The sequence below is a fragment of the Vespa crabro genome, chromosome 12 (assembly GCF_910589235.1).
Source record: "Vespa crabro chromosome 12, iyVesCrab1.2, whole genome shotgun sequence".
NCBI lineage: Eukaryota > Metazoa > Arthropoda > Insecta > Hymenoptera > Vespidae > Vespa > Vespa crabro.
In genome coordinates, this window is record NC_060966.1 from 4,478,320 (window position 1) to 4,503,224 (window position 24,905).

At 30.8% G+C, this 24,905-nt stretch overlaps 1 protein-coding gene and 1 long non-coding RNA gene across 6 annotated transcripts in view; one reads left to right on the forward strand and one right to left on the reverse strand.

Moving 5' to 3' along the window:
• The window catches only part of LOC124428434, a 27,088-nt gene extending 2,299 nt beyond the window's left edge, over positions 1–24,789 (forward strand). The window contains exon 2 of the long non-coding RNA XR_006943163.1: positions 24,570–24,789. This is a non-coding gene — a long non-coding RNA (uncharacterized LOC124428434). The remainder of the gene's footprint in view (positions 1–24,569) is intronic.
• Positions 9,091–14,028, reverse strand: LOC124428433 (myb-like protein AA). Of its 5 annotated transcripts, XR_006943159.1 has the most exons (6): positions 13,198–14,028; positions 12,401–12,997; positions 10,844–10,980; positions 10,182–10,735; positions 9,793–10,034; positions 9,091–9,509 (listed from the first exon to the last, which is right to left on the reverse strand). XR_006943159.1 is itself a non-coding variant. In XM_046972454.1 (4 exons), exons 1-3 carry the CDS (start codon positions 13,772–13,774, stop codon positions 10,844–10,846), a joined length of 1,311 nt encoding a protein of 436 aa, XP_046828410.1. In that variant the 5' UTR covers positions 13,775–14,028; the 3' UTR covers positions 9,741–10,735. The 5 variants fall into 5 exon arrangements, 1 of the variants encoding a protein (XP_046828410.1); XR_006943158.1 differs by having other exon boundaries at positions 9,793–10,735; XR_006943162.1 differs by lacking the exons at positions 9,091–9,509; positions 9,793–10,034 and having other exon boundaries at positions 10,509–10,549; positions 10,646–10,735.
• Positions 24,790–24,905: the final 116 nt, after the last annotated feature.

The following is a 24,905-nucleotide window of genomic DNA, read 5'->3' on the forward strand; positions in this document are numbered from 1 at the left end:
AACATACCGTGCCAACATCGAAAATTAAATTGGTACGAGGAATTGAAAAATCTCTCTCTATCTCTCTGTTTCTGTCAATCAATTGGAATGTCATTTTGAAGAATATATATATATATATGTACCTTAGACATTTATCTCGTATACGTAAGAGTTCTGGGTTGACATTAGTGTCACATGTCAGGCTTGCAAAGTGTCTCCCGACTTGCTCGATCTTATCCGTGGTACATTTTACAAACGGTGCCTTTACGATCCGCGCCGACAGATAGTCTCGACAATGTTTGCACCGATGCTCACTGTCTTCGCCATGTGCCGAACACACGGTATGAACTAAACGCGAAAGAAGACGACTACGAATGGGAGGAGATGACATCAAGTGAGAATTGACTCCGAAGAATACATATAAGTAAGAAGCATAAAGAGAGAAAAAAGTAAACTTTCATGTAAGTACTCACTTACCAAACGCGATAATATCTATACCAATTATCTATTTATTCGAATGATAAAACTCGATATATATATTCATCTAAATACATTTAACTTTTATCAGATAATATTTATTAAAAAATATTCCCTAAAATAATATCGAATAATTGTTATAAATTTAAATATAATTTAAAATATATAATTTATAAATCATATAAAGTATAATTTAAAAATCCATCTATAAGTATATTGAAATATTTTTTTATTCATTAAAAATATATCATATATAGAAATTCATTAATTTGTAAATGTTGATACGTTTTATTTAAATTTTGTCTAATTACTTTTTCCTTAACTATTTATTATAATCTTTGGCCGAGTAGGATAGACACGATGGTATAATACTTTGGGTAAATAGTATTTAATGCATTGCACTGACTTAAAATTTTGGAATTAAGACGTAAAAGAATATTCCATTTTCTTGCAGTTGTATTTACAGAAAGAAAAATCTTTAGGTTTTCCCTGAAAAGCTACGATGATACTTTTGTGTGTGTGTGTGTGTGTGTATGTGGTGTAGTATATATATATATATGGTTTGAAGAATTCTTTTTTATTCGTACATCTCAATGCGATTTAAAAAAAAAAAAAAAAAATTATTATAAACATTTAAATATAAGCCTATTTTATCAAGTTTAACAACTTCGACGAACACCTTGCAAAAAAAATTATTTCAATTGCAAGTACCGCAGTACATTTGAACATAAAAAAGGTCGTAAAGATAATGAGAAAAATCTATAAGGTATATAAGGATAAAAACTGTTATCGACGTGACTGGAATCTCATTAAAGTTGCACTTTTAAATTCGGTAGTAAGACGATACCATGTGACACAAGAGAAAACACGTGTTCGCCAAATTTTTCTAAATCTCTAGTTATTTTCAAAGCTAAAGTTCGAACATGTGTTTGGCGAACATTTGTTAAAGGTTCTTTGCAAACAGGTAAAACATCTGTTCTCTTAATATCGGAGATGCTATTAAATAATACATGAGATACATATTTGTTTTTTACTTCTTTTGTATATTTTTTTTTTTTTTATTTTAAATATTTTATTAATTACACATTTATCATGTATCTATATACGATATATATATATATATATCATTTGTTATGATTAGAAATATCTATACGTTGATTCTGTCCATGCATATTGCATTCAACTTTACAGAAGAATTTAGGAACAGTTGTTACCAAACCTAAATGAAGAGTTAAAGTCAGTTAGTATTTCGGTTTATGAATCAGAAAAATATTTGCTTTGAATACAACAAACAGATATTCAACTATGGTTCGTAGTTCTTATCTGCTCATAGTTAATGCCATTAATTTGATTCTGTGTGTACAACTCACGAACATAACTAACAGTATCTTCTCTGAAATTATGTCTATGCATAGACATTGATATATTTGTAACTTATTTATTTTATAACATTTATATAATTTATAATTATTAATCCTATCTGCCAAACAATAAATTATATAACTTTCGATTATGATTTTGCAAAGGTATTATTATTTCTGGTCATTATAACAAGTATTAAATATACGGCTTAAGAAGCATTCATTCATACGTTCGTTCATTCATTCATAAAATTGTAGAGTAGTTTCGAACAAATAGTAATAGCCATAATAAAATAAGAGGCTATTATAAGAGAGGCATTTGTCGTTATCGTCTTTTTTTTCAGAGAATTTAGAAGTCATATTTTAGGGGATGAAATCGATTTGTATGTTAACTCTGTTTCATCAACCCAAATAAATTATATTATTTACAATAATTTATCATACATCAAACAATTATATTTCTTCAAAGTAATACAAATTTATTGAAAATTTATTTGAATAAATACAAATGAAACTTGTTAAATAAAACTTATTATATAATTATTAAAAACAGATATAAAATGATAAAACTATAAAAGTATAAAACTTATTAAATAATTATTAGAGAGAAAAAACTTACGTTTATTAAAAGAAAAGAAACTTAATTATTCATTTAAATAAAACAATAATAAAACGTAACTTTATCAAATTATATTTTATCTAATTATATATTGCATTGTTATTAGAAATTCTTTATTTTTTTTTTTTTGCACCTTTTAATATAATTATTTACAAGAATATAATTATATAGAAAAACGTGTCATGTAACAAAACGACAGTAATTCGAACGTGACCTTGAAAGATAGGAAGAATACGTTCATCTCGTAACTCGGTCCTCGGGGCTTGCCGAACATGTGTTCAGGACGCACAAGTATTTCGCTCATGAGCACATGTTCGTCAGAATTGTGCGACGACTCATAAATTCAAATTCGCTAACCGTTGGATGGGGTCCTAGGTGAATGACACATGGTGAACCATCCAGAGTCCTTCGTCGTAAAGGACTGACGACCTATTCTCTTTTTTCTCTATCTCTCTCTCTTCCTCCCTCTCTTTTTCTCTTGTTCAAAAAGACAAATTTTTTTTCTTTTTCGCACGACTCGAGTAAACCTTCAGAAACCGACCAATGACAATTTAGCTAATAAAAACTATTCGAATCAGTCGTCGAGCGATTTTCAAGAGAGACAAAAAATTTCGGATCCGGACATGCGGTTAAAAGGGTAATATAAAAAGTTATAAAAAGAGAGAGAGAGAGAGAATGAGAGAGAGGGTGAAGGGAGAAGGGAAGTTGATCATTGAATTCCCAAATTGTAAAAGAAATATAATTTTTATATAATTAAATAGATATGTATCTACCCTCATTGATAATATAACTTTAATAAGAAATTATGCTTTAAAATATACATATATATTTCGGTTTAATTATTAATTGAATATCAAAATTCATGATAAGTAAAACCTAAAAAAAAAGAAAAAAAAAAGAGAAAAAGGAAATGTTATACGAGTAAATGAGAAATATTTGATTTTCTAATAGCTACATCAGTAATAATTATTGTCATTGAAAAGGACATCGAAAGGACCACCAAGTCTATCATTAAATAATTTGTGGCGCTGTGCACGTCCGTTTTCTCTCAAGCAGGGTGGTCTTCCTCTTTCTCTCTCTCTCTCCCTCTCCCTCTCCCTCTCTCTCTCTCTCTCTCTCTCTCTCTTTCGCACTCTCATTTTGAATAACCACGATCTCGAACCGGTACATTGCCTCCACCCTTCTCTTCGTTCTTCTCCACCCTTCTTCTCTCGTCCACACGTCGTCTTTAGAGACTCGACGTCGACAAAGACGACGACGACGACGAATACGACGAATACGACGAATACGACGACGAATAGGAGTAAAGAGAAATCCCGTCAGAAGAAAGTCGACTCGAAAATCAAACAAACAGTCGGCGACGTCGCGTTAGTGAAGTTCCGTCGTCGTCGTCTTCGTCGTCTTCGTCTTCGTCGTTTGTTTATTATTATAAAAAACATAGAGTCGACCAAGCGTATCACCACAAAGTGTAAATTTTACAGTAGGTAATAATAATAATTATACCCGTTAATCAAGTTAATTAAATCATTAGCAATGTATATATGTATGTATATACATATATATATATATATATATATATACACATCGCTATCAGTATTGATGTTAGATATAATTATCCCAATATTTTAACATATTATAATCGCATAAATATTCTAATTCAGATATATATATAAATAAAATGTATTATGTATATATATATATTTATATATCTATGTATATGTATACGTGTCTAAGTATTTTCTTTAATAATTCGCATAGTTTGTCTTTGTATTAGAGGTCAAAGCGATCCATTAACTCGACGAAAGGGTACGAAATTAGCGAAGTTCAAGTTCCGGTATCGTAGCTAACGTTAGTGTCACATGACGAAGGGCTAAAACTTTTTCTGAATGAATAAAATCCGACGGAGACATGTGTTCGCCATACGACAAACTGCCTCTCTCTCTCTCTCTCTCTCTCTCTCTCGCTCGCTCTCTTTCTCTTTTTCTTCAAGGTGCATGGGAAAGAATTACATCTCATTGGATTTACTTTACATGAGTACGAACAATCCATGAAGGGGAGGACCATGAATCTTCTTCTTTTATTTCTTCCATTACTTCTTCATCTTCTTCTTTTTCTTCTTCCTTTTATATCAACAATCCGTAATCTCCTTCGATCTTCTCTATTTAGAAATATACTTAAAATAAATTTATCATCATGAGCTTGTAAAAATATTTAATTTAGATAATTTAATAATCCAATCAAATAAATTATTATTTTGTCAAATATATCCATAATAATATGCAAGATAATTCAATGGACTTTCTTAACTACGATGATTATTCACGAATCCACATTTAGAATTCATTTAATTATTAAAGAATTTCTTTCAATCGAATTTCAATCGAATTAATACGTAATTCTTTTCAAACGTAAGTAGATAAATAAATATCTACCCATTACGTAACCTAATATTGTTAGAGTCGACTCGAGGTTCATAGATAGAAAGAAAAAAAGAAAAGAAAAGAAAAGAAAAGAAAAGAAAAAACAGAAAAAACAAAGAGGGAAAAGAGAGACAAGTGTGTAACAACACGAGATGTCACCGAATCCTCGAAAGCAAACATCAAAGATACCGACATAACAGTGCACCGACTTCGCAGACCGTGACAATACTACGAAAAGAAAGAACAAAATACAAGGGATGTAGAAATTCACCTCTCCTTCTCTTTACTTTTGCCTTCAACCATTCGCGCATTCTCACACACTCTCTCTCTCTCTCTCTTCTCTCTCTCTCTCTCTCGCTTTCTTTCTTTGTCTCGTTCGTTTTACGCAGTGTTTATTCTAAATACACCGGAAGTTCAACCTTAAGAATAAGGTAGATTAACGATTAGTGTCGGTGTACATAGCTTCTACGTTAACATATGTGTGCACATTCCACTGGGATATATTTTCTAAGCACACGTGCTTGCCATCGGGATAAGTTCGCATTGGCCATTTCTAGTACACACATAAAAATGCAACCACGCATACATTTATACATATACAGTATACGTAATATACCTCTACACCTTCTTTCTCTTTCCCGCTCGCAAAAGTTGTTCTTCCAAGAAGAAATATCGATTGTTCTTCTCTTATTTCAACGGGTGACCATTTTTCTTTTTTTTTTTTTCTTTTTCTTTTTTCTTTCTTCAAAATTAGAAACTTTCCAGAGAACAAATAGAATTCGAATTTCTAATTATTTCCATAATTTATTAGAAAGAGTTAGAAAGAATTATCAATGAAATAATCCATTATGAAGAATATCGCGTGGTAAGTACTTACGTACTTACATAGAACATATATTATCTACTTAAGAAATATAAGTACTCATCTATCTGTATCTCTATACTTTTCCGAGCCAAGGAAAAAGGAAAGAGAACAATGGTGCTAGATCAGGACTGTAAGAAAAGTAAAACCTTAAAAAAAACGCGCATCAAGAAGCGACCACCGCTGAGGAGTCCAAGAGGCCCCTCGAGACCCCATTCTCTCTACCCTACCGAGGAGGCCCGGTTTCTCTTTTTTTTTCCTGCCTTTTTTCTTTCTTCTTTTTTTTTCTTTTTCTTTTTTTTTTGCCTTCCACGTATCTTCGTTCACACACGACCATTGGCGGGCTCTCCATCGGGGACCACAAAACCATACCGGGGACTCACATTGACGTAGGTCTTATACCCCCTCGAAGAAGTAAATTCGGTAATTTCGTGCGAGTTCAAACGCTTAGATGGCTTTTTTTTTCTTTTCTTTTTTCTTTTTTTTTTTTTTTTTTTACTTACGTTTGAATACTAATATTTAAAAAAAAACCTATAAATGGATTGTTCATGAAATAATACTGCTACTACAATTTATTATAGATACGTCATCTTATTTTGTTTTTAATTTAAACAGCTAATTATTTTCAATCGATTATGTCTTTTTTTTATTTTTATTTTTCTTTTTTTCCAAAATTTTCCAAAAGAAACGATAAAAATTCTTTTCGTTTAGATTCTATAGAAAAGTATGAAAACACATTAGGACACGCGACACCTTCAGTAGAATTATTGTTTTGAAGAGAGCTTGTTCTTTCTTCTTCGTCTTCTTCGTCTTCTTCGTCTACTTCTTCTACTTCTTCTACTTCTTCTTCTTTTACTCCTCTCCACTTACTTTTTTCTCTTCTCTTATTTTTCCCCAGAAACCCTGCAGATTCTCGGTCAACAATGTGACCTTTCTCGACGAAAGATTAATCATTACTTTTTCAGCAGCCTCCCCCATAGGCACGAGACCATAATGAGATTCGTAGAAATTCGAATACTTGTCGAAAGAAGAAATTTCTACAAAAGAACGAAAAAAAAAAGAAAAGAAAAGAAAAAAATACACCAATTTTTTTTTCTCTCTTATTTATAATACTATAAAGAAATATCTAAATATAGATTTTATAAATTTAACATTGACGATCATCGTACCATTTATCGAGAAAGAAAGAAAGAAATTAAAAGAAAAAAAAAAAAAAAAAATATTAACACAAGGAAGACAAAAGAGAAACGCCATGGCGAATAATGTCGCCATTTTGCTTCTATTCTCCACCTTAACAATCGACGCTCCAATCCGGCGCTTTGTTCCCATGAACGTCAACGATTGGTCACTACGGTACAGGTAGAAAATAGGCACCGCCCAATTTTCTCACATTCTTATGTCTAATTGGTTGATCGATTTTTTGCAAGATGGACATTTCAAAGGAAAGAAAAACGAAGAAACGAGAAAAAAAATAAAATGTACAAACGGAGAAAAAGAAAAAAATAGAAAGAGAGAGAGAGAGAGAGAAATATCTGCGATACTTAAAGTAGTCCCGATAATCGATTGAAAGAAAACGAAGTAACAAAAATAAATAAATAAATAAATAAATATAAAAATAAAAGTAACTTACAAAGTAAAACGTAATCGATTGTTTCATTGGCATTTACATGCATAATTCAAAGAAACTTCTATTTCCCTACGTTGTAACCTTTTGACAGGCGTGACCGGCTGCAGCGTTTCGTTAACATTTAAACAGCTGTTCCACGCTATCTTGTTAGCTTAAGTGGACTTCAAACCATTAAGAAACGATGAAACATACATACTTACCTACGTGTGTGATTCGAATCAAATTTCCAAAAAAAAAAAAAAAAAAAAAAAAAAGAAAAGAAAAGGAAAAAAAAATCACGAGGCAACTGCGAATGTCAATGAATCACGTAATCATCTACATATTATCGATTGAATGTAATCAATTCCTTCACTATTTAAACCATTAAGATTCATCTTTGCTTTCTATGCTTTATTTTAAATGTTACTTCTCCGTCGCGCAAAGTCGCATTTATCGTATTGTCCTAGCACGCGAAATAGCCGTTCGTTCTAAATTCACCGTAGCACGAATGAGTATGTAGAACGTAGAAGGAGTGGGGGAACATCTCTCTTTCTCTCTCTCTCTTTCTCTATTTCTTTCTCTCGCTCTCACACATAAACACACACACGCTCTCTTTCTCTATCTCTATCTCTTTCTCTCTTACTCTTACTATTTCTTTCTTTCTCTCGCACAAACTTTTTCTTTTTCTCTCTTACTCTTTCACTCTCTCTCTCTCTCTCCCTCTATTTCTCTCTTTCTTACTCTCTATCTTTGGAAATAGAATAATTTTTTTCTCTTTTCACTTGTTCAGCCGTTTCAGGGTCCGTTGAGTAGCTTTGAAATTGGCACGCAGGATGATTTTAGCTATTCGAAAGTTAAAAAAAAAAAATAAGTAAGAAGAAAAAAGAAAAAATGAAAAAGAGATAAGTGTAGAGAGGATGAAAGGATGGAAGGATGGATGGATGGATGGATGGATGGATGGATGGATGGATGGATGAATGGGGAGAGGGGCGCGAAGAGAAAAAGAGAGCGTCATCTTCGGTCTCGTTGGCGCCAACGCGAGAAAAAGCTTGCATAATCCAATTTGGCCTATATCTATCGTCTTGAATTTCGTTTTCTTTGAAAGAAAATTCTTCCGAATAAAATTGTTTCGTTGCGGTTCCACATTTATATGATTTTTTTTTCCCCCTTTTCTCTTCTTCTTCTTCTTCTTCTTTTATCTTTAATTTTTATCTTTAAAATATCTCTTAAAAAAAAAAAAAATATATATATATATATATTATATATCAGGATATTATTGTAAAGAGATTTTGTAGGATTCAACAATTTTTTTTTTTTTTCGTCGTGAGAATATTTGAACGCGAAAAATAAATGCATCCCTTTTTTTATATAGGCAGATAAATAGGTAGATAAAAAGAGAAGACATTTCTCTTCATTAAACACATACTTCATCAGAAAATGTTTAATGAATCACACGGTCATATATCAATTCACATATACAGACGTAAAATGTTTCTTTAATAAATTGATTTATACACGTAGATGAAAAAGAACGTCATCGAGTGAAACCGGAAATGCTTTCTTTCTCCTTAACAATTTGATCGAAAATTTGGATTTTGAATTTTCGATATTCGGATATTTGGATGGGATATTTGTAAATGTTGTAAATAAACTGATAAATTATTATAAAAATGATATGTAAATAAATATGTTTTATTTAATTTAATAATATTATATATATATATATATATATATATATATACACAGCTCCAATATTAATTCGAAAATTTATTATTCGAATGTGAATTCAACATTTTTTTTTTCCCATATGAATTCAGTATTCATTGTTTTAATTTAATTCAATTTATCCACTATACTCCAATGTTATATTTATTCTTTGTAGCTGGTAAAATTATGGAAGGAATCACAATTGGCAGATATAATTATCGAATTTTAATTCCCATCCTCCATTCGTTATCAATTTCTCCTTTCTTCTTTTTTTTTCGCTTTTTTTTTTTCTTTTCTTTTCTCTTCGTGAACTTAGTTACAAAAATATCACATGCGATAGCGTTGGTCATTAATTTTAATTATTCTAATGTCATTAATTTTAATTATTCCAGTTATATCAATATCTTATTTTAGATATGAAATAACTAATTCACAGCTGCTATAATACTTGATCAGCGTATTATATATTCATTCCTGGCTGAAAAAAAAATTATCTAAAAAATTAATAATATACATTACTAGAATGCCAAATACAATTCCTTTGACAATTTTCATTGCATAGATTCACATTGATCGTATATATCATTCGCGAGAATATAATTCGAATAAATTTTCTCCATATTCATGAGCTTTTTCTTTTTTTTTTTTTCTTTTTTCTTCTTTTTTTTTTTACCAATTTCATCGACGATGCTACCATTTTATTCAATTTCTTCATTAATGATATTTCTACCGATTAATATTCTTCATTTTATATTCCTTACCGTATTTACATATTCAATTGCATCAATCAATCAATAAAGTTCCAACATTAATCCATTTTCGATTTTAAATAATTCCATTAGAATTAATTATCTTATAAGGATTATTATAATTGTTATTAACATTATTATCATACACCTTTTCTGTTGATTAATTCTGGCCTTTTCTGTCGAAGTGCATCATTCAGTTTGTCCAGCCGATGACAATAGACTTCCGAATTAATTGTTGTGTTATCCGGTAAAATCTTAAAAAAAAAAAAAAAAAACGATTCCTTAAAAATTCCACCAAACAGACAGCATGAGCTTTTTTTGATGAATATTGACTTTGGAAATAAGCCGGTTCATCTTTATTGCTCTATGACCTCTTGCGATTGACATTGCTATATCCATACCACTTTTCATCCCCAGTAATGATGCACTTCAAAAATGGATCATTTTCTTGACGTTTGAGAAACGAATCACAGACGTCAACGCGACGACACAAATTTCTCTCCGTGAGAACATGGGGAATCCATATATCATGCTTCGAGGTTAAACTCAGGCCTTTCAAGTGGTCATAAACAATTGAATTTGATTTTAAGACAAATTTTATGTATTGTTATTCGCCGATTTGCATCAACTAATGCCTTTAGCTTCAACCGGCTTTCCAGAACGTGGTGCAACTTCGACATCAAAATTGCCAAATCGAAATTTTGCAAACCAGTTCTGGCACTGGCGTACTATTAAAACATCTTCTCCATACACGTCGATTAATTTCTTTCTGGCTTGAACAGCATTTTTATCTTTTTTTATAATAAAAAAGTAAAATATAACGAAAAAGCTGCTTATTATTCTCTACATTGAAAAGAGTACTAACCAAAAAGCGTAGAATCAATTGGACTCAAAACATATAATGATTATGTGGCTTAAATATGAAGTTAGGTCCAAAAATGTACAATTAAATTATCTGTCAAGGGAAAAAACAAAATTACTTTCCAAACAACCCGATATACAGATTGACCATTTCAATAAATTCTTCATTATATTCAAGCACACTACTGCATTCATAACTTACTCATGTATTTAAGTTCCAATCGCTCTCCATACGCCAAACACTAAACGCGTAAGACAATTTTTCATGTATCATATAATTGCATGATAATGACTTTATTCCTTTTGTAGATAATATTGCATTTCTTGAATTTTTCTCTTCTGAAACATTAAAAACATAATTTAATTGAAATGACGTTTACTATAGAATAAAATATATATAAAAAAATATATAATAAGATTAGTATGATTTATGATATATCAGATATATATAGAAAGAAAAAGTACTCGAATATATTTGATGAATGAATAATTCTCAAAGACAATCACGTAATCAAATATCAAAACGAAGTAAAATAATTACGATAATTCGATGAAAACAAAAGTTACAATAATTCGATGAACGATTGAAGATAAAAAAAAAAAAATTGAATTGATATTGAAAAATTTCATTTTCAAAAATTTCTTTTCACGAACGAAATATAAGAATTTTTTTTACAAGAAGGGAATAAGAACGAAAGGAGAAAGAAAGAAGAAAAAAAAAAAAGAAAGAAAAGAAAAAAGAATAAGAAGAAACAAAATACTATTGAATTCGAAGAATTGTAGCATTTTTGTAAGAAATCTAACAATTTACTAATGATATTTAATTTACTTCAAAACTTTTGCCAATCTCAGATAATAAACATTGCTCGAATAAACAGATTAAAGATAAATATAATTGATCTATACTCGTATTGTATCGTAATAATTTTATATGTCAAACTCTTATCCATTATTGATTCTTTATGTAATTTTTATATTTATCATTAATTTTCTAATAAAGCTTCGAACAATCGATGTTTATGTTACATTTCTTTCTTTCTTTCTTTCTTTTTTTTTTGTTTTTTTTTTGGACTAATAGACCATACTGACAATGTTTACCTATTAAAGCCTGAAACACCCTGTATATACACACACACACACACATACATATATATATATATATATATATTTCAAAGTTTGTTTGGAAGTTAGTAGAGCATTTTTGGAAGAAGTTAAAACGATGCATACAAATAAGTGGCACTAGGATAGCACGCTCGTTCAAACCTTTATAGAAAACCATAAATTATAAAATTCCATCGCGAGTGATTGTTTAATTAGACTACACCGTAAATAAGCACGGTTCCCATAAACATAAACTCTCGATGCTTCTGTATGTATGTAAGTTATTAAGTTGACGAAGGATAAAGCATACGAGAATTGTGAGTGTTTCTTTCTCTCTCCTTTTTATCTACAAACAACGTTCAAGTTTTTTTTTCCTTTTCTTTCTTCTTTTTTTTCCTTTTCTTTCTTCTTTTTTCTCCTTTTCCCTCAGTCTGATTAATATTTTCTCATAGAAAAGTAAAAGATTAGAGATACGATTTACGTTTTGATAGTAACGTTTCTAAAAGTGAGCTTAGATATAGACACAGAAAGAGAGAGAGAGAGAAAGAGATAGAGAGAGAGAGAGAGATAGAGAGAGAGAAAGAGAAAGACTGTAATTGATATTAGAACGAAAATAAAAGGTGAATGGATATTATAGTATAGTGATAAAAATTCTTACCATTTTCCTCCTCGTTATTTTTGATATTACAACGTAGCACTTGACATAAAAAATCTATATAACGTGTGGCAAGTTTCAATGTTTGAATTTTACTCAGTTTATCGCTCGGCAATGTAGGAATGACCTTTCTAAGTGCACCAAATGCTTCATTCAAGCTCTGAGTTCTTTGCCGTTCTCTGACATTCGCCATTACTCTTTGATTTTGTATTTCCTTGCAGGTAACGTAATTCCTTTTACGAACTTTTTTTTTCGTCAAGGAAGAAGAAAAACAAAAAGAAGAGTTATTTAGAACCTTCGAGTTTCCTACAATAATTTCCTTTCTTTTTTTTTTCTTCGTACTTTCGTCGAGAAATTGTTTCGTCGATGATGCTAGGTTTTGATTAATCACTTTATAATTACTCTGTTGTTGCTGTTTTTTTCGTTGTTGTTGTTGCAATTGTTGTTGTGCATGTCGTTTCTGTAGCTGTTGTTCTTGTTGTGATTGTTGTTGTTGTTGTCCTTGTTTTCGTTGTTGTTGTTGTTCCTGATTAATATTATCCATTTTATATTTTTGCAATCTATCAAACTTATAATTTGAATGTTCATCATTTCTCATAACTAAAAAATAAATTTGTTTAGATGCTGAAAATATTAACGTATTATTGCACTATCATTAAAAAAAAAAAATTGCACTATCATAAAAAAAAAAAAAGAAAGAAAGAAAAAAAGAAGAAAAAAAAGGCATTTGTATATCTTTCAAAACTTCATAAAACTTCGTCATCTTAATCATTCTGAATATTATTATTATCATCTCTTACCTATATCGTGATTTTCGTATGGCAAATCATTTACTGGTTGAATATGATAATTCGATTGAATTCGATATTTGTTATTGATTTTGTTAGTAATATTATTACTATTATTATTGTTATTATTATTATTATTACTATTATTATCTTGACGATGAGAATGATGAGGATGTTGGCGATGACGACAGTAACGAGAATGGGAATGAAAATGAGGACGAAGAAGAGGAAGAGGAGGAGGAGGAGGAAGAGGAGCAGGAGAAAGAGAACGAAAAGGAAGAGCAGGAGGAAGAGAACGAGAAGGTAGATCAGGAAGAGGAGGAGGAGGAGGAGGAGGAGGAGGAAGATGAGGATAAGAATGAGGCAAAGATTGAAAATTAGGATGAGAATGAGAATGAGGCGATTGAAGATTAGAAGGAGAATGAGAATGAGGCAATGATTGAAGATTAGGAGGAGAATGAGAATGAGAATAATGATGATGATCCTGTTGCTCACATTGATGTTGATGCTGATGCTGTTGCTGTTGCTGCTGATGCTGAAGCTGACGCTGACGCTGACGCTGACGCTGTTGCTGATGATAATGCAACATGTCAGGATATTTCAATGAAATGTAGAGAGATTAAATCAAATGTATTGAAACATTCGTAATTATACGAGGAAGAAGAAAAATGCGCGTACGTTCGTTCATACATACGCGCGCACACACACACACACACACACGCGCGCGCGCGCGCGCGCGCGCGCGGACAGACACGCGAACACACACACGCGGATAGACACGCAAACAGATATGCGCTCTATCATGCAAGAAGATCAAAGAAAGAAAATAAAGAGAAAAAAGAAAAAACGACGAGAAAAGGGGAGGAAGAAAGAAGAAGAGAGGAAGAGAGAGAAAAAGAGTCTAGGTGTTGAAAAAAAAAAACCTGTTGTTCTATATATATATATATATATATATATATATATATATATATATATATATATAATTTATATATATATATATATATATATTAGACACGAAAACTTGATCGTCGATAAAGCCGAAAACGTAAGAATGTTCCTAAGCGATGGTTAGAACGTATCTGATGAGAAAGACTAAGAGAGAATTCTTTTATAACGAAAAACTCCGCCTACAAGTAAGACTCTCCATTTCCATTGCTCATCCTTTTAAAGTTCCTGCTATTTTACTTGTATATATATATATATATCTTTCTTTCCTTCTCTCTTTCTCTCTCAGCGATCCTTTCCTTCAAACCTTTAAATTTCCTCATTATTTGATATTTTCTTTTATTCAATGTATTTTCCAGTGTTTGTTCCGCTTGGAAAAGTACAATGAGAAAAGAAGGAAGAGAAAGAGAAGGAGAGAGAAAGGGAGAGGAAGAAGAAGAGAGGAGGGAGAGAGAGAGAGAAGTGTGCAAGAGAGGAAAAAAATTGTAAAGATAAAAATATTCTACGAAATAGAATGAGAATAATAACAGTGTGAGAGAAATGTAGATAGATAATTAGTTAATTAGATAGAGATAGATTGATAGAGAGAGAAAGAGAGAGAAAGGAAACGTAAATTCGCGAGAGCAAAGAAAAATGGGATATATATGTATATATATATATATATATATATATATATATATATATATATATATATAATTAATCGATGAACAAACAAACTCAATCTCGGATTTACGTTTATTAACGTAAAAAAAAAAAAAAAAGGAAAAAATCGAGTGGTGGAAATGGATTGGTGGAAGAGGACGAGGGGAGATAACGGTAGGGAGGGAGGTGGATAAATTTTCTGATACGCATTTATTTACATGATAAATATATTGACACGTATAAAAATATTGATATCATCATGATATCATCGTCCGAGTATTATTTTATTATTTGACAATTTTATTCATTTATCAATAAGTATTAATAATCTGATTTTTCTCATGTATTCGTACTAAAAGATAATAACGTGGAAACGTTTGCTGTGAAAGAGTTAATGGCAATAAAAAAATAAAAAGAAAGAAAAAGAAAGAAAGGAAAAATGTTATATTCAATGTTCCTATTGTTGTTTCATTTAAAATTGACATAACCCGGCAAATAAATCTAATCAGAAATAAATAAAATATGATCCACAATAAAGTAATTCAATGTAATAAAAATCATGCTCGAAACTTCAATTACTATAACCTTCGATATTCTAAAACAAAGTAGAGAAAGTAAGAATATTTATTAATATGGTATAACAAAACGATCACTAAGAAATAATTATAAGTACCCGATAAGTAAGTAGAAGCAACCATTCCTTGGCAGGTCACAAATTGAATTCTTGGAAAATTACAATGGGTATTCTGTTAATGCGAAAATTTTTGGAGGAAAAACCCAAAGACAGTTCAAGTTGAAAACCCCATGTTCGCTTTCCATGAAACATTTCAACAATTTTCAAATCGTACGTTTCATACGTTTCGACTTTACAAAAAAGATACTTTGTTTTTTCTCTTTTTTTTTAAATCCAATATATACGAATACTGTCAATGATTTTCCATTCGACTAATAGCTTAAGCCTGTCTTCTTTTTTCTTTTTTGATCGAGAAAAGAAAAATTTGGAAAAATCAAAAAGCCAATAATTTCGTTCTGAATTACCAATAGTATTCATAAAAATTCTACTGATAGTACTACTGATAGTACTAAAAAATAAGATAGGTATACAAAAATATTGGAACTATGAAAATATACTCCTCCCTTAGTACTTACAGATAAAAAGAAGAAGTTGCTAGAAGATCCTATGGTTTCTCCCAAAAAACTTCCATGGCACAAAACTTGTATATATATATATATATATATATATATACAAGTTTATCCACACATACAAATATATATATATATATATATATATATATATATATATATACAAACGTAAAGAGTATTAGAATTAAAGTATGAAAATATACACCCTTAGTACTCACAGGTAAAGGAAAAAGTTTGTCCTCTGGTTTTTCCCATAGAACTTCGATGATGCAAAACTTGAATATATATATATATATATATATATATATATATATATATATATATGTTTCTTTTTTTGAAGAACTTTTTTTATTCGTACATCTTGAAGCAGTTTCTTAGAAAAAAAAAAAAGAAAAAATTATTATAAACATACAGATATATCCCTATATTATAAGGGTTAACAAACTTAAATGAACATGTTACAAGAAAAGAACATTTTTTAAATAAAACATGTCATAGTAGATTCGACGGTTAGTAAGATCGTAAAGAAAATAAGAAAAATCCATAAGGGACATAAGGATAAAAACTATCATCGACGTGACTGGAATCTCATTAAAGTTGCACTTTTAAGTTCGGTAGTAAGACTATACCATGTGACACCAGAGGAAACACGTGTTCGCCAAATTTTTCTAAATCTCTAGTTATTTTCAAAGCTAAAGTTTGAACATGTGTTTGATGAACATTTGTTAAAGATTCTTTGCAAACAGGTAAAGCATCTGTTCTCTTAATATCGGAGATGCCATTAAATAATACTTGAGATACACGTTTGTTTTTTACTTCTTTTTTATTTTTTTTTTTTTATTTTAAATGTTTTATTAATTACACATTTATCATGTATTTATATACGATATATATATATATATATATATATATATATATATATATCATTTGTTATGATTAGAAATATCTATACGTTGATTCTGTCCATGCATATTGCATTCAACTTTACAGAAGAATTTAGGAACAGTTGTTACCAAACCTAAATGAAGAGTTAAAGTCAGTTAGTAGTTCGGTTTATGAATCAGAAAAATATTTGCTTTGAATACAACAAACAGATATTCAACTATGGTTCGTAGTTCTTATCTGCTCATAGTTAATGCCATTAATTTGATTCTGTGTGTACAACTCACGAACATAACTAACAGTATCTTCTCTGAAATTATGTCTATGCAGAGATATTGATATATTCGTAACTTATTTATTTTATAACATTTATATAATTTATAATTATTAATCCTATCTGCCAAACAATAAACTATATAACTTTCGACTATGATTTTGCAAAGATATCATTATTTCTGGTCATAATAACAAGTATTATAATATAATTATCCTTAAGAAGCATTCATTCATACGTTCATTCATTCATTCATAAAATTGTAGAGTAGTTTCGAATAAAGAGTAACAGCCATAAAAAAATAAGAGGGTATTATAAGAGAGGCACTTGTCGTCATTGGAAATCACAATGATCATGTGCTTCGTCTTTTTTGTTAGAGAATTTAGAAGTCATATTTTAGGGGATGAAATCGATATGTATGTTAACTCTGTTTCATCAATCCAAATAAATTATATTATTTACAATAATTTATCATACATCGAACAATTATATTTCTTCAAAGTAATACAAATTTATTGAAAACTTATTTGAATAAATACAAATGAAACTTGTTAAATGAAACTTATTATATAATTATTAAAAACAGATATAAAATGATAAAACTATAAAAGCATAAAACTTATTAAATAATTATTAGAGAGAAAAAACTTACGTTTATTAAAAGAAAAGAAATTTAATTATTCATTTAAATAAAACAATAATAAAACGTAACTTTATCAAATTATATTTTATCTAATTATATATTGCATTGTTATTAGAAATTCTTTATTTTTTTTTTTGCACCTTTTAATATAATTATTTACAAGAATATAATTATATAGAAAAACGTGTCATGTAACAAAACGACAGTAATTCGAACGTGACCTTGAAAGATAGGAAGAATACGTTCATCGCGTAACTCGGTCCTCGGGGCTTGCCGAACATATGTTCAGGACGCACAAGTATTTTGCTCGTGAGCACATGTTCGTCAGAATTGTGCGACGACTCATAAAGTCAAATTCCCTAACCGATGGATAGAGTCCTAGGTGAATGACACATGTTGAACCATTGAGTGTCCTTCGTCGTAAAAGACTGATGACCTATTATCTTTTTCTTTCCCTACTTCTCTCTCTATTTCCCTCTCTCTACCCTTTCCTCTCTCTCCCTCCCGCTCTCTCCCCCTCCCTCTCTGCCTCCCTCTCTCTTTCCTCTCTCTTTCTCTTGTTCAAAAGGACCAATGTTTTTTATTTTCGCATGGAAAAAACCGACCAATGACAATTTTGCTAATTAAAACCATTCGAAACAGTCTTCCAATGATTTACAAGAGAGGCAAAAAGTTTAGGATCCGGATGTGCAATTGAAAGGATAAAATAAATAGTTTTAGAAAAAAAGACTTTAAAAAAAAAAAATATATATATATATATATATACCATATTAATTGTTAATTATTAATCAGGTGTATCATTGAATAATTTCTGACGATATACACGTTCATTTTTTCTCAAATAGGGTGGTCTTCTTCTTTCGCATTCATTCTCTCTCTCTCTCTCCCTCTCTCATTCTTGTTTCGAATAACCATTACACTGTTACATTGACTCCGCCCTTCTCTTCTTTCTTCTCTATCCCTTCCTTAGTCATTCACACGTTTTAGGGAGTTGACTTCGACAAAGACGACGACGAATACGTCAACGAAAAGGAGTAAATAAAAGTCCCGTCAGAAGAAAGTCGGCTTCAAAATCAAATAAACAGTCGACGACATCGCGTTAGTGAAGTTCCCTCGTCGTCGTCCTAGTCGTCGTCGTCGTCGTCGTCGTCGTCGTCGTCGTCGTATACGTGTCTAAGTATTTTCTTTAATAATTCGCATAGTTTGTCTTTGTATTAGAGGTCAAAGCGATCCATTAACTCGACGAAAGGGTACGAAATTAGCGAAGTTCGAGTTCCGGTATCGTAGCTAACGTTAGTGTCACATGGCAAAGGGCTAAAACTTTTTCTTGAATGGATAAAATCCGACGGAGACATGTGTTCGCCAGACGACAAAATTCTCTCTCCCTCTCTCTCTTTTTCTTTCTCTCTCTCTCTCTCTCTCTCTCTCTCTCTCTCTCTCTCTCTCTCTCTCTCTCCTCAAGGTGCATGGGAAAGAATTACATCTCATTGGATTTATTTAGTACGAACAATCGTCGAAGTGGAGGATTATTCTTCTTTTTTTTTCATTCTTTTGTATCAACACTCCGTAATCTCATTCAATCTTTTGTTTAATGAATGATTTCGAATAAATTTATCATCGTTAACTTGCTAACATATTTAATTTAGATATTTTATCGATCCAATCAATTAGAATCAATTTTTTTTGTTTATAATTATAACATTCAAATCATTTGTCAATAAGATGAAATCATTTCACTTGATAAATGTTCGGATAAATAAATATAAATAGTCGAAGATCAAATCATCATGTGACATTAGAAATTAATCCGATAATATTATCCACGTGAAATATATCGAAATAATGATTGAATCAATTCAATGAACTTTTTCAAACATCACGATTATTCACTTCTTTTCGAAACGTAAGTAGATAAGTAACTACCTGCCCGTCGATATTGTTAAGAGTCGATTCGAGACCCTTATCAATTAGGTAAAGAAAAAGAAAAAAAAAAAAAAAGAAAAAGAACAAAGAGGCAAGTGTGTAACAACACGAGATGTCATCGAATCCTCAAAAGCAAACATCAAAGATACCGACATAACAGTGCACCGACTTCGCAGACCGTGACAATACTACGAAACGAAAGAACAAGATACAAGGGATGTAGAAATTTACCTCCCCTTCTCTTTACTTTTGCCTTCAACCATTCGCGCATTCTCACACACTCTCTCTCTCTCTCTCTCTCTCTCTCTCTCTCTCTCTCGCTTTCTTTCTTTGTCTCGTTCGTTTTACGCAGTGTTTATTCTAAATACACCGGAAGTTCAACCTTAAGAATAAGGTAGATTAACGATTAGTGTCGGTGTACATAGCTTCTACGTTAACATATGTGTGCATATTCCACTGGGATATATTTTCTAAGCACACGTGCTTGCCATCGGGATAAGTTCGCATTGGCCATTTCTAGTACACACATAAAAATGCAACCACGCATACATTTATACATATACAGTATACGTAATATACCTCTACACCTTCTTTCTCTTATCCGCTCGCAAAAGTTGTTCTTCCAAGAAGAAATATCGATTGTTCTTCTCTTATTTCAACGGGTGACCATTTTTCTTTTTTTTTTTCTTTTTCTTTTTTCTTTCTTCAAAATTAGAAACTTTCCAGAGAACAAATAGAATTCGAATTTCTAATTATTTCCATAATATATTAGAAAGAGTTAGAAAGAATTATGAATGAAATAATCCATTATGAAGAATATCGCGTGGTAAGTACTTACGTACTTATATAGAACATATATTATCCACTTAAGAAATATAAGTAGATAATATATCTGTATCTCTATAATTTTCCGAGCTAGGGAAAAAGGAAAAAGAACAATGATTCTAGATCAGGACTGTAAGAAAAGTAAAACCTTAAAAAAACGCGCATCAAGAAGCGACCCCCGCTGAGGAGACCAAGAGGCCCCTCGGGACCCCATCCCCTCTCTCCCCACGAGAAGACCCTGTTTCTTTTCTTTTCTTTTCTTTCTTTCTCTCCTCTTTTTTTTTGTTGCTTTTCACATATCTTCGCTCACATACAACCATTGCCATCGGGGATCACAAAATCATACCGAGGACTCACATTGACGTAAGTCTTATACCCCCTTGAAGGCGTAAATTCGATAAATTCGTGCGAGTTCAAACCCTTAGGTGGCTTTTAATTTTTTTTTTTTTTTCTTTTTTTTTTTTTACTTACGTTTGAATACTAATATTTAAAAAAAAACCTAGAAATCGATTGTTCATGAAATAATACTGCTACTACAATTTATTATGGATACGTCATCTTATTTTGTTTTTAATTTAAACAGCTAATTATTTTCAATCGATTATGTTTGTTTTTTTATTTTTATTTTTCTTTTTTTCCAAAATTTTCTAAGAGAAACGATAAAAATTCTTCTTGTTTAGATTCTAAGAAAATGGGAAAACGCAATAGGACACGCGACATTTTCAGTAGAATTGTTGTTTGAAGAGAGCTTGCTCCATCTTCTTTTGCTATTTCTTCCATCTTTCCATTTATTTTTCTTTCTTTTCTTATTTTTCCCCAGAAATCCTGCAGATTCTCCGTCAACTATGTGACCTTTCTCGACGAAAGATTAATCATTAGTTTTTCAGCAGTCTCCCATAGGCACGAGACCATAATGCGATTCGTAGAAATTTGAATACTTGTTGAAAAAAGAAATTTCTACAAAAAAAAACGAAAAAAAAAATACAAATCTTTTTCTCTTATTTATAATACTATAAAGAAATATTTTAACTTCATTGATATAATCTTCACGATCATTGAATATTTATCGTGAAAGAAATGAAAACAATGAGAAAGAAAGAAACGTCACAAGGATGACAAGAGGAGAGACGCCATGGCGAATAATGTCGCCATTTTACTTCTATTCTCCACCTTGATCGACGCTCCAATCAGACGGTTTGTTCCCGTGAACGTTGCCGATTGGTTACCACGATACAGGTAGAAAATAGGCAACGCCCAATTTTCGCCAATTCTGACTTCTGATTGGTCGTTTGAATCTTTTCAACAAGATGGACATTTCAGAGGAAAAAAAATTTTTGCAACTTCTGACATCTGATTGGTCGTTCGAATCTTTTGCAACATGGACATTTCAAAAAAAAAAAAAGAAAAAAAATAAAAAAAGAAATGCAAAAAAAAAGAATACAAAAGAGAGAGAGAGAGAGAGACAGACAGAGAAAAAAGGATAAAAATCAGCAATACTTAAAATACACTCGCGATAATCGATTGTAAGGAAACGAAACGAAAAATAAATTAATATAAAAATGAAAAAAAAAAAAAAATTTTACAAAGTAGAGACAACCAATAGTTTTACTTGCATTTGCATGCATAACTCAAAGACCCTCGTTGTAACCTTTTGACAGGCGTGACCGGCTGCAGCATTTCGTTAACATTTAAACAGCTGTTCCACGCTATCTTGTTAGCTTAAGTGGACTTCAAATAATTAAAAAACGACAAAACATATATACTTACCTACGTGTGTGAGCCGAATCAAATTTCCAAAAAAAAAAAAAAAAAAAAAAAAAAAAAAAAAAAAAAAGAAAAAAAACACGAGGCGACTACGAATGTCAATGAATCACGTAATCATCTACATATTATCGATTGAACGTAATCAATTCTTCCACAATTTATACCATTAAGATTCGCCTCTGTTTTCTATGCTTTATTTTAAATGTTACTTCTCCGTCGCGCAAAGTCGCATTTATCGTTATTGTCCTTGCACACGAAACAGCCGTTCGTTCTAAATGCACCGTAGCACGAATGAGTATGTAGAACGTAGAAGGAGTGGGGGAACGTCCCTCTCTATTTCTCTCTCTCGCTTTTACTCTCTCTCTCTCTCTCTCTCTCTTTAACACACACACTCTTTCTCTTTCTCTCTCACTCTTGCTATTTCTTTCTTTTTCTCGCGCACACTCTTTTTCTCTCTTACTCTTACTGTCTCTCTCTCTTTCTCTCTCTCTCTCTCTCTCTCTCTCTCTCTCTTTCTATCTATCTCTATCTATCTATCTATCTCGCTCAATCTTACTCTTTTGCTCTATCTTTGGATATATATTAAATTTTTTTTCTCTTTTCACTTGTTCAGCCGTTTCAAGGTCCGTTGAGTAGCTTTGAAATTGGCACGCAGGATGATTTTAGCTATTCGAAAGTAAAAAAAAAGGAAAGAAAAAAAAAAAAAAGAAAAAAGAAAAAATGAAAGAGAAGGGCGAAAGAGAGAATGAAAGGAAGGAAGAATGGAATGATGGATGGAATCGTGGTTGGGGATGCGGAGAGAAAAATAGGGCGTCACCTCCGGTCTCGTTGGCGCCAACGCGAGAAAAAGCTTGCATAATCCATCTGAGTCTATATCTCCCGTCTTGAATTTCGTTTTGTCTGAAGAAAATTCTTCCGGAGAAAATCGTTTCGTTGCGGTTCCACCTTTATATGATTTTTTTTTCCCCTTTTCTCTTCTTCTTTTATCTTTAATTTTTATCTTTAAAATATCTCTTAAAATTAAAATATATATATACATATATATAATGAAATTATTAAAAAGTATACCACGTATAATCTTTCTTTCTAATCAATTATTTATTATAATAATTATATTATTTATAATAATTTTTATTTTATTATAATAATTATATTATTGATTATTATTAAATATAATTACTATGTATATTCTTTCTTTGGATTATACTTGATCGATTAAGTATAATATTTCCTTCTTTTTTTTCAATTATAATTAATCATTTAATTATACGAAGTATAATTCATATATATATATATATATATATATATATATATATATATATATATATATATCAGGATATTATTGTAGAGATTTTGTAGGATATAACATTTTTTTTTTTCTTTCGTCGTGAGAATATTTGAACGCGAAAGATAACGGTCAAAAATAAATGCATCCCTTTTTTTATATAGGCAAACGTAGATAGAAGAGAGGACATTTCTCTTCATTAACACATGCTTCATCAGAGACGGTTAATGAATCACACGGTCATATATCAGCTCACATATACAGACGTAAAATGTTTCTTTAGTAAACTGATTTATGCACGTAGATGGAAAAGAACGCCATCGAGAGGAACCGAAAATGCTTCCTCTATCCTTAAATAAAAGAACTTGCCTGCTTTAGAATAAGAGGGAAAGAGAGGAAGGGAGAGAGAGAGGGAGAGAGAGAGAGAGAGAGAGAGAGAGATGGAAATGCTTTTAGACCGGTTAATCGTAAATCGTCAATGGTAACAACCCTTCTTTTTTAGTTACGTCTTAGAAGCAACACACCCCCATAACGAAGGGTTAATGTTTCTTTTCCTTTAGAATATCATCGACGGGCGTGTCTTCTTATTCACTTAGAAAGAGATCTTTTTATCTAGTAAGAGATAAGATAAAAAGGTAAAAGAATTAATCCAATAAAAAGGATTTTATCGTTTTGAAAAAATTAACTTATCTAATAAAATTCAATCGGGGAAGAGAAAAACAAGCAATTAATGTTTTGTTTAAATTTAATGAAAAAAGAAAAAAAAGAAAAAGAATTACAAATCCAATGGTAAAATTAAAACAGTAAAATGCATAAATAAATAAATAAATAAATAAATAAATAAATAAATAAATAAGAAGTAACACATTATAAATAAATAATATGAGCGTTGAATTTTTTTTTTTTTTAAGAAAAGCAAACGAGAAAAAGTTTTTGGTATTAGAAAGAAAAAAGAAAGAGAAAGAAAAAGTGAGAGAAAAAGAGAGAGAGAGAGAGAGAGAGAAATGATTGATTTAGCATGAAATCATTTTAAGGGACGTAAGGCATTTCTTTTTCAGTCTTTTCCGCCTTTGATGATGACGACGCCGGCGTCGGCGGTAAACGAGGGCCTGTACGTAAGAATGAACTTCGAAACCAAACGCAGATAAGGTCTCGTTCATCTTCATCCCATACTTCCGGAATAATCAATGATAAAAAGTATAATTTATGAAAAATATTCTATATTATGATAATAATTTTATTATTTATCAATTCAATAAATTCTGTATAAATATAAAGTATATAACGTGTATGCATTAACAAATATATAAAAGATAGCAATATTATTGCAACGATAACATAATATAATAATATGGCGAAAGCAATACAAATACCTAAAAAAGAAAAAAAATGGA

Excerpts from the sequence above, each read along its gene's own strand:
- LOC124428433 (XM_046972454.1), bottom strand. The coding sequence starts at position 13,774 with ATGTTGCATTATCATCAGCAACAGCGTCAGCGTCAGCGTCAGCGTCAG. Across the intron at positions 12,998-13,197 it reads ATACGAAAATCACGATATAG|TTATGAGAAATGATGAACAT; the intron begins GTAAGAGATGAT and ends TTTATTTTTTAG. Across the intron at positions 10,981-12,400 it reads AAATAACGAGGAGGAAAATG|AAGAGAAAAATTCAAGAAAT; the intron begins GTAAGAATTTTT and ends TTAATGTTTCAG.